Source organism: Sinocyclocheilus grahami, unplaced genomic scaffold (assembly GCF_001515645.1).
Source record: "Sinocyclocheilus grahami isolate Dianchi unplaced genomic scaffold, SAMN03320097.WGS_v1.1 scaffold19.1, whole genome shotgun sequence".
Classification (NCBI taxonomy): Eukaryota; Metazoa; Chordata; class Actinopteri; order Cypriniformes; family Cyprinidae; genus Sinocyclocheilus; species Sinocyclocheilus grahami.
Genome location: NW_015505198.1, coordinates 254,608 through 265,365, shown reverse-complemented (window position 1 = coordinate 265,365; position 10,758 = coordinate 254,608). Strand labels below are relative to the sequence as shown.

The 10,758-nt window shown below is 35.6% G+C and overlaps 2 protein-coding genes across 2 annotated transcripts in view; one reads left to right on the top strand and one right to left on the bottom strand.

Moving 5' to 3' along the window:
- Positions 1-866, top strand: part of wdr24 (WD repeat domain 24) — a 16,131-nt gene extending 15,265 nt beyond the window's left edge. The window contains exon 14 of the mRNA XM_016237847.1: positions 318-866. Within this exon, the coding sequence (XP_016093333.1) occupies positions 318-486 (169 nt within the window). The 3' untranslated portion in view covers positions 487-866. The remainder of the gene's footprint in view (positions 1-317) is intronic.
- An 802-nt stretch (positions 867-1,668) lies between these two features.
- anks3 (ankyrin repeat and sterile alpha motif domain containing 3) overlaps positions 1,669-10,758 on the bottom strand; it is an 11,850-nt gene continuing 2,760 nt past the window's right edge. Inside the window, exons 3-16 of the mRNA XM_016236645.1 lie at positions 9,978-10,176; positions 9,723-9,844; positions 9,078-9,159; positions 8,552-8,669; positions 8,332-8,469; positions 7,347-7,472; positions 7,142-7,254; positions 6,930-7,073; positions 6,014-6,138; positions 5,375-5,516; positions 4,060-4,261; positions 3,129-3,188; positions 2,955-3,050; positions 1,669-2,498 (exon numbers count right to left, since the gene is read on the bottom strand). Of these exons, the coding sequence (XP_016092131.1) occupies positions 2,968-3,050; positions 3,129-3,188; positions 4,060-4,261; positions 5,375-5,516; positions 6,014-6,138; positions 6,930-7,073; positions 7,142-7,254; positions 7,347-7,472; positions 8,332-8,469; positions 8,552-8,669; positions 9,078-9,159; positions 9,723-9,844; positions 9,978-10,176 (1,654 nt within the window). The 3' untranslated portion in view covers positions 1,669-2,498; positions 2,955-2,967. The remainder of the gene's footprint in view (positions 2,499-2,954; positions 3,051-3,128; positions 3,189-4,059; positions 4,262-5,374; positions 5,517-6,013; positions 6,139-6,929; positions 7,074-7,141; positions 7,255-7,346; positions 7,473-8,331; positions 8,470-8,551; positions 8,670-9,077; positions 9,160-9,722; positions 9,845-9,977; positions 10,177-10,758) is intronic.

Sequence of the window (10,758 nt, the reverse complement as noted above, 5' to 3'; positions counted from 1 at the left end):
TATTTATCGGCCGATACCGATATGGTGGCCGATATATCGTGCATCCCTATTTATAAATAAATTAAATTAATATATTTAATTTTAAATTATAATTATAAATATTTTAGTGTAATATTCAAAATAAAAAGTACAATAAAAATAATTTATTATATTATTATTTATGTGTATATTATAATTGACTTAATATTATATCACTTATCAACTAATAAAATAAATAATATATATATATATATATAAATTAATTAAAATCTTATAATTTGAAAAAATATGAAATAGATTGATTGGGTATTTTGTGTATGTATTTGAACTCTTCCTAGGTGCCACCAGTGTGCGAGCGTGTGTGCGGTGTGTCATCACGTGGTCAAAGGCTTGTTTGTGTGGTGTCAGGGCTGCAGTCACGGAGGACACCTGGAGCATGTGATGGAGTGGCTGAAACAGTCCAAACACTGTCCGGCCGGCTGCGGACACCTGTGTGAATACACCTGACACACACACACTCGGCTGCTACGTATGAGGAAAAATATGTATCACTAATGATTAGATGATAATCAAACACAAAGGGAATCTGGACACAATCAAATGTGTGCTAAAAACAATCAGCCAACTCTTTTTTTTTTTTTTTTAGTTTTTGAAGATTTAGTTTTATAAATACAGTCTCATGTACATAAGAGATGCACCTGCTTTGGGAATGTGATTCATTCACCTTGAAAATATTCTTGAAAATTGTGTAAATGAAGAACACATTGCATTTAAATCAGATTTATTTAAAAAGAAACACTGGTGTTTGCCAATAAAGCCAGTCTTTACTAATCATCTCTGAGGGTTTGTATACACCAAGACACAAAAACATATTAAAAGTTACTTTTTGGGGGGCAGAATGTGATCTAAATGTAAGCCGATTATATAAAACAATAATTTTTTTGTTGTTGTTTTTTAGTTACATAATATCAAACCAAGTGTCATTTACCAGTATTATAAAAAGATAAATGCAAGCATTTTTCAAAATATTTGACAAAAGCTAATATCGAAAGATGATGTTGATCGTTAATGTGATTCTCTGCACCTGTGTGAACTTGATGAGAACTGAGTGAAAAATCACCAGCTGAACAAAAGTCATCGCTAAACTTATGCCATCTTTTTGTAGATGCCATGTATTTCCATATTTTGCTAATTCATACTGTATGTAATGAAAGTACGGATGTTTTAAAATGTGTCTCAAGTGTCTACCGGTAAATACTTTTGGAGCTACAAGACTATCTCTGCGTTTTCCGCCTCAGGTAAGTGTCTTTCTGTATTCTTCCAAAAGTTTTTTTTTTTTTTTTACTTTAAAATATTTTTAACATCATTCTGATGGTACACTTATACGTCGAATGGCTTCTGTTTATTTCCCGTGCTCCCTTCAAAACATCTGTTTCGTGAGCAGGTATTTCTTCGAATGCGACCTCCGGAGGGCCTAGCCTTCTAAATGACACACTGCTTGTAATTATGACATATATTTAGACAGTGGATTCAAAAAACTAAAAAACAAAACTACATACATTTGCTTTAAATGCTTTATTTCCAGAAGACTCGATTCTTGTACCTTTATGTGACAATTACAATAAAGACTTTGTTTTCATAATTGACAGACAAGCTGATTAACATAAAAAAATATTTTAAAATTGATAGAGTAAAAACAACAACGACAAACATTTAAAAACAATAAACTGACAGTAGCTCCAACAATATGACCATAAACCTGGACATGAAATGGGTCTTAATCATGAAACACCAGCAGAATTCATTTCTGTCATTTTTTTTCATCGGATTGAACTAAATATGTAAAAAATGTTCTAATTTGTTACCGAATATCTTGAATTGTCATGTAGAAGTAGCAATAATAATAATATACTATTGTTTTTGTTTTTTGCATATATGCTCAGCTTTGGCCGTTCTGTTTTACTTACGGTCATACCAATAAAGCTATTTGAGTGAACTGAACTGAATATGGCAGTTTGCATAACAGCGGTTTGACAAATGAATGTGTATTTATTATATACGCAGTATTTAAGAAAAGATGATTAGACTAACAATTGAGAGTAAAGATCATCCGAGGTTTGATTTATGCAAGAAACTGCTTCATTATTCAGGCTTATTTTAAATCTCATCTAATAAGAGGTTTGATTCGTTGTACAACAATAAACAGTATTTGTGCTCGCAGTATCCACATGCATTTCTGTGTGCACTGAATTCCTGACAGGAAGTTCAAATCCTCTGGCTCCGCCCTGTCTGACACAGCTCTGTCTGTGATTGGTCAGTTCTCATGATGAATGTACCATGTAACTGGAGCACATGCGAGAGATGCTCTTCGCCGGCTTGTTATTTTTGGCCGCCTGCCGTCGTCTTGGTCCTCGTTCGGCCCGTCATCTCCATCTGAACTCGTGTGGTACTGAAGCGGCGCGGCTCATCTCTGTCTGTTCAGGGTGGTTTTTCACCCTCCGTCGGTAAAAGCGAGTGTCCTACAAGGAGAAACACATCAGTTAGACAGTCATTAAGATAGAAATCTTGCAAAATGCAAGTTTCAAACATTTTATTTTAACACACACACTACTTTTCAAACATATGGGGTTGTAAGATTTTTAAAAATGTTTTTAAAGAAGTATTTTCCACTCACCAAGGCTGCATTTATTTGATCAAAAATACACTACAAATAGTAATATTGTGAAATATTTTTTACATTTAAAATGACAGTAATATATTTAAAAATGTAATTTATTCCTGTGATGCGCAGCTGTATTTTCAGCATCAACACTCCAGTCTTCAGTGTCACACGATCCTTCAGAACTCATTCTAATATGCTGATTGGCTGCTCAAGAAACATTTCTTCTTATTATCAATGTTGAAAACAGTTGTGCTGCTTCATATTTTTGTGGAAACCGTGATTTTTGATTTCATATAAATGATGTTCAACCAACCCATTCACAGCCGCTAGGATTCTTCCCAGTTGTGTGAGCGTTTCTCTGAAGCGCTGAGATGCTGGAGACTGTGAAGGACTTCCTTCAGACCGTCAGCTGGACAGAGAAACACGATATTAATTCACACGTCCACGTGAAGGAAACATTATACATGCACAGAAACAGAAGTCTTACCGAGCTCCGCCATATGAGACTCCATGTTAGACAGCAGCTGAGAGCACATCAAGCCGTCACCTACCACAGACACATCAGAGCGCTTATCAGTACAACTGAGGTCTGAGGTCATTCAAACCTCAACAGAAAAACTGATTTATAGTGTGAATGACATCTTTCAAGATGGTCCAAACATAAGATGCATAGAGCTAGTGATAATATTATGCTTCTGTGGTTTGTCTTGTGCACTTTTTTTTTTTTTGGCAAGCAAAACCAGCAATAATTTTGTTTTCAACATTTTTTGATTCTCAATATAATTAATATAATTTTTTTTATAGAAAAACTTTTCATACTGCAGAAATAAAAGTAAAATAGTGTCAAATAGTGATAAATAAAATGGTGAATAAATTAAATTGTATAAATTAAAAAAATATTCATGAAAATACATTTTAATAAAATTTTAATAATACTGTTAAATAGTGATTTAGTGATCATGATAAAAAAAAAATATTAAAATAAAAATATAATTTTATTAAAACATTTTAATAAACATTTTTAATTGCATTTTTGAATGCATAGTAAAGACACCGACACAAAACGTTCATACTGTAGGAACCACAAGTTGGTGTGAGCTCCACTACAATTTGTTTTTTTTGAAGAAAGTTTGCCAGTGCAAAACATGCTTAGGGTGCTGGAGAGTTGATGTATGGTTGCTAAGGTGTTCTGATTGGTTGCTAGGTGGTTGTTAGGGTCTTCTGGGTGGCAGAAGAACCTAACAACCCTAACCTGACAGTAGTAGTGTTTTCTTAAAACACATTAAAAGACACTTTTAATACAGCACTTTTAATGATGCTGGTTATACTGCATTATTCGCAATGCATTCTGGGAATTAGTTATTGAATTCCCCTTTTCTGATTTTCTGCAAATAAAAGCATGGGCAGGTTCAGCACACCTCGAGCGTCCTCCTGCGTGAGAGTGCTGCGTAAAGCGTGTAGTTTCCCGCTCAGCGTCTGAATGCGTTTGCTGTTCTCCTGCAGCTCCGCCTGAACGCTCTTCCACGCCATCTTCTCCTCCATCAGACATCCCTCCATCACGGCACGCAGCTCCTTCTCCTGGGTCACCTGACCCTGCAGAGACTCAACCTCCACACAACGCTACACACACACAAAGAAAAGCTTAAAGGTGCAGTATGTAATATTGACAGCTAGTGGTTGAAATGGGTAATGCAGTCCGAATTCAAAATATCGAAGAAAGTTGTTTCTCCTTCTCCACCTCTCCTCCTCAGACTCAGAGCTCAGGCGGGTAGCCAGATTGAGGACACAGAACAGGAACGAGTGAAATTGACAATGGAAGGCAACGAGCCTTACACAGTAAGTTGTTGAGTTGACGTATCTGCGTTTTAATAAGTCTCTGGTCATAGAGCTTTTTAGATGGATGCCAGTTTTTTTTTAGGTGGGGTAGAATCTGTGACCTCTGACCCAGTTTGTCTGCTGGCTTCCATGGCTGGAGTAGAGTGTTTTCCACCAACTGGCAACCCGGGCTGTTGAAATTCTATTGGGTAAATTGTCCAAAACAAAAACAGACATTCCGACACGGAACGCATATTTCTAAGTAGAATTACTGGCTGTTGCTAGTATTGTTTTTGGAGAAACAAGTATGCAAATGGAGCATGTTTCCTAAATATCTGCAAAGGTATTATCTTTTTATGCTTTATTACAGTCAAAAAAGTACATACAGCACCTTTAAGAGAACCACACAATAACTACAGCAAGCTTGCAGTTATGATGTGGTAAATTTATGACAATGTTGTTGCCAGAACTGTGCTGTTTTTACAACATCAGTTTTATGCATGGCAACCCTTGAGCTCAACTTATTTTGATAGACTGATTTTATAGCATGTTGTTCATTTTATTGTGACCTATTACACAACCAAGTGGATATAAAGTCCAGTAATGCTCTGAGATTTTATACATTTAAATGCAAAAAGGTAAAACCTGGTTATATAGCAAAAACTCTACCGGTTCACTTTTAAAAATATAAAAACATTTAAAACATTATTTTGTGAAATAGGTCAGTCTTGTCTCTTCGTGTACATTTACATTTTTAAATTCAGTGTTGATGTTACAGTTCACACTTAATCACAAACTAGGTGCTAATTACATGGCAGTTCTCTTCCCTGACTTTAGCTACAGTCCTACAATCCTCCTCGCATGCAAATGAGCTTTATGAGGTGAAGATGGTGTGAATGGAAGTCATGCAGTCCGCACCTTATGAAGCTGAATGGCCATTTCCTGCATCTCGGCCTCCAGTTGGTCCGCATACGCCTGCTCTAACGCATCACTGGGTGGCCGTGCATTACTGTGCCAACGGGCTATTGCTGATGTCATCTTCCTCTTGGGACCAAACAGACTATAGAGTGAAAAGCACAAAAAACTATTTAAATAAAGTGATGCAATTGTAAAAATAATTAAAATAAACATTGTATCAATAACAATATAATACATAAAATATTTAATGGGATTAAAAATTCATTTTAATAAACAAAAAAGTACAATTTAAAGTGATAAATAAAATATAAAAAAAATAACAACAGTAAAAACACTGTATAAATGAAATGCAATAAATAATTAATAAACAATAAAATATATATTTATAAAAAATAAAAATAACTGAACAGTGATAATCAAATGGTAAAAAATTAAATACTGTATAAAAAAAATTAAGTAATAATGAAATAACAAAAATTTGTGATAATTAATAAATGTAATTTTAATAAAATATAAACACTTCATTTAAATAAAATATTTGAATAAATCACTTTAATGAATTTTACATTTGAATAAAACGCAAAATAATAAATTACTTTTTAATAAAGTGATATAAAATAAAATGGCGCAAGGACTCACGTGATGCCAACTTCCTTGAGGTCGTTCTCAGTCAGCGTGAGGAAGATCCTCAGGTCGATGTCTTGCTCCTCCAGCAGGGGAAGGTACTTACTGAACCCGATCTGCTCAAGGAACCCTGCGAGATCCTGCAACACGTTTACATACTCTTTACTGGTGCATGTTAACTAGGGGTTGAACGATTTCAGATTTTTTAAAGTCGACTTTTATGTGATGAAAGTTGAGTCGAAGTCGACTAGTCGCTGATGACGTCATTAATGATGGCATATGACACAGCGCTGCCCACGTGGCTGTTGCTCCTATAACAGCTCATTTTTATCAGTTCTTTCTTTTCATATGAATGCATTAGTGAGAGCGATTGTGTGTGTGAATTAATTCTACATGGCAGCGTCTCTCTACTAGTAGTGAAGCTGTGGGATTTAGTTATATATTTATAATATATGCTTGAACTTTTCAGTTTCTAAGCTATTTTATTGAGAAATCACAGAACAGTGTTGACAATACATTTCCGCGCTGAATGATTCTGTGACTACTGTCTGTAATGTGTGTGTGCGTTACAGTGCAGCAGCGCATTAGATTAGAACGCCGATTAACTTACCTGTACAATAAGTGGTTTAAAACATGCATTCTCCCGTTCAGTTTCGAGCATCCAGTAATATGATCACGCGTCTTGTGGAGCGCTTTCAGAGTATGCATTTATTTGTCATTTTAACTGTTTGGAAACGGAGCGTAAATGTGGAAGTCCTTCAAAGATTTCTCATCCTGTTGCGCCCTCTATAGGACCAGCGGCTAGTCGACATCAAGCTTAAAGTGTCATGGCAGAGCATTGAAGTCGACTAGTCGATTACTCTGTGCAACCCCTAATGTTAACTCTCATACACACACGCACATGCACTGAAGTGACTAGAAGAACACACACCTTGGGTCCAGTGTATGAAGGAGGAGGTCCAGAGGAAGACAGAGCCTCGCGGTAACCGCTGCTGCTGTTACCGGGACTCCTGCCTTTGGAGTGCTGGAGTTTGCTGGATCGACGTGGACAACTCCTCTTTGCTTGATCAGAGTCCTGCAAACATGATGAGACGTTGAGAGAACAGTTTGCTGTGAGCTGCAGTGATGCATGATGGTTCATACCTCGTTGCTCTCCAGCGACGCCTCCCTGCTGAGTCCGAGGAGATGAGACAGACCCTCGCTGCTGCTGCTGCTGCTCCTCATGGTGGGCATGTCGTTATCAAACAACAGCTCATCTGCATGCAGAATGGAAACAGAATCGCATTGTATCGCATGTTCTTAGCAGATGCTTTGCTAAGAATGACCGTCATCCTGCTGAACGTCTCACCTCTACTGCTGTTGCTCTGGCCGTCGAGCTCATTGATGGGGGAAGTGACATCCCGATTGCAGATTCCTTCGCTTTGATCGCCAACGTCCCGAAACGTCACGTATCCAGGTGGAGCCACAGGAACATCTGCAATGAAAGAACACATTATATAGATTCAATGTCCCTTTCCACTATTTTTTTTCTATTTTATTTTATTAAAATGTATTTTATTTTTTTATATTTAACTGAAAATGTGAATATCCTTATAAAATAATTTCACCATATTTACAATTTAATAAAATAACTATTTCATTAAGTATTTTTATTTGATTGAATTAAAATGTACTTTTTTTGAATAATGTAAATATTTATAAAATACTTTAAATATATTAAAAATTTTATAAAATAACCTTTTCATTAAATATTTTTAATGCAGTGAAAAAACACTTTTCTTTGTCTGTATATAGTCAACATTCCTTTCCACTATTTTATTTCATTAAAATGTACTTTGTTTTTTAAATATTTAACTTCAAATAAATGTGAATATATTTATAAAATATTATAAATATTTAAAATTTAATTAACTATTTCATTAAATACGTTTAATGCAATAAAAGAACATAATTCTTTGTCTCTAAATATATATATATATATATATATATGTGTGTGTGTGTGTGTGTGTGTGTGTGTGTGTATATATATATATATACAGTATATATACAACAGTCAACACAGAGAGAGAAATTTATAATGTTACAAAATTTCTACTTCAAATAAATAAATGGTTTTCACAAAAATATGAAGCAGCACAACTGTTTTCAACATTGATAATCAGAAATGTTTCTTGAGCAGCAAATAGAATGATTTCTGAAGATCATGTGACACTGAAGACTGGAGTAATGATGCTGAAAATTCTGCTTTGATCACAGGAATAAATTACATTTCAAAATACATATTGAAATAGAAAATGGTAATTTTAAATATATAGCATATATAGTGCGAGTACCGTGTTTGGAGCTGACTCTGAAGCGTGCGATAGCTTGAGGGCCGTCGTGAATACTGGGTCCTCTGGTTCTGCTGCGAGCTGACCGGACTCTAGGAGTCGCACTCTCTTCTTCAGACGAGCTCAGCTCCTCATACAGAGCTACAGAGACGGATTAGCTTGGGTTATTCTCTGCATTCACGACAGAGAAGGTCAATTACAAAAGCTAAGGTGCGTGACTGACATGATTTGGCTCTCATGACGTGCATGTCGATGAGGCTGGCGATTTTAGTGTGTCCGTACATCATAGCCAGAGCTCTCGCCGTTTCTCCCTTCATGTTCCTCTCCTCCGTTCCTACGCCCTGAATCATACACAGAACCAAAAATACTGAAAACACACAAGCATTTTTTAACACTAGGAGTGTAAACAGTTGCTCTGACTACAATTCAGTTCAGATTATGTAGTAAATGACATTAGGTCTAACTTTAGTAGCAATTTAAGTTTGATTTGACGTTTTTGTTCGATGTGTAGCTATTTTTAAAACTAAGCTTTAAGTTTAACTAGAGAGCCAGTGTATACCAAGAAGTAGTTTTGGATCAGGTTAGAATTTTGTTTTCAATACCTAATGTTAATTCATAATTTATTATTAGTTTTCATACTGGATGCATTGAGTTGTCATCGTCAGATTGATGCCAATCCATAATTATTCTACATATAATTAGATTTTTAATTTAAAGTACATCACATTTCAGAGTAAGGTCACACTTGCATGGTTGAGCAGGTACTGAACGATGATTTCATGGCCGGACGCAGCAGCTTCCATGAGCGGTGTGAATCCTGACAGCGGCTCTCTGTGAGGGCAAAGTTCAAAGATTTAACATGTTTACAAGCTGTTTAAGCAAGATTATGCCCAGAATGAAATACTAGCATTTATTGCACGCTAAGTAGTAAATGCAGTATTGTTAATGTATAAACTGTGATGTTGCTGTCACATAAGTGGCGGAGAGTTATCATCTTGCAAATGAAAAGATAAAAAGTTATCAAAGCTGCCAGCAAATTTATGATAAAAAAATACATCTCTTCTAATTTATTCGCCATATCAAAATTGGAATTTATGTCATTTATTCCTGTGACTGAAATAATGGCTGCTGAAAATCCAGCTTTGCACCACTGGAATAAATGATATTTTTAAATATATTCAAATAGTTCTGTTAAACTGAAATAATATTTTACAATATTACTGTGATTACTGTACTTTTTAAACATATAAATGCAGTGAACATGAAAACATTTGCAAAATCCTAATTATTCCAAACTGTTGACTGCTAATGTACAGAGTCTGTTTGTGTAAGGAAGAAGGTGAGTTCAAAAACATAGGTTTTGCTTTGTATAAATGAATGCACATGTAACTCACTTGATATTTGCATTGGCGTGATGCTCTAATAAGAATTTGACCATCTGCTGATGTCCAGTAGCTGTGCTGTGCAGCAGAGCCGTCCACCCGCGCACATCCTTACATTCAAGCTGCGCTCCTTGCTGTACAGAAAGAGGTTTCATTCAGTATTGTATAGTGAGCGCTGGCTTTTTTGCAATCTTGTAATTTTCACACAAATAAACTGTATAATCCAACTAACAACTCGTTGATGAGAACTGTTCATGTAAACCTGACCTGCAGTAGGAAGTAGGCGATGCTCTCGTTTCCGCAGCTGGCGGCGAGCATCAGCGGTGTGAGTCCTTTAGACGTGGTGGCCTTGACACTGACACCCGTCTCCAGCAGCAGGTTAGCGATGTTATCGTGACCGATATATGCAGCGTACATCAGAGGAGTCCAGCCGCCGATGTTCTTCCCATCCAAATCCACATCTCCCCTGAGTAACGATTCAATTGAAACTTTGTTTTGCTGTTATTGCTTATGGTTGGTAAATGAAATAGATAGATGTCTGTCTATCCCTCTGTCAATCTATCTATCTCTCCATTTATCTATCATCCATTTCTCTCTCTCTCTCTCTCTCTCTCTATATATATATATATATATCGTTCATCTGTCTATCTATCCATTCTGCTATCTATCTATCTATCTATCAATCATCCATTTCTCTCTTTATACTGTGTATATATATATATAATTTATCCATTCATCTGTCTATCTATCTATCTATCTCTCTCTCTCTCTCTCTCTCTATATATATATATATTTATCCATCTGTCTGTCTGTCTGTCTATCTATCCATCCATTCATCTCTCTCTCTATCTATCATCTGTCTATCTATCCATTCTGCTGTCTCTCTCTCTATACTGTATGTATATATATATATATATATATATATATAAATAATTTATCCATTCATCTGTCTGTCTGTCTATCTATCATCTGTCTATCTATCCATTCTGCTGTCTCTCTCTCTATACTGTATGTATATATATATATATATATATATATATATATAAAT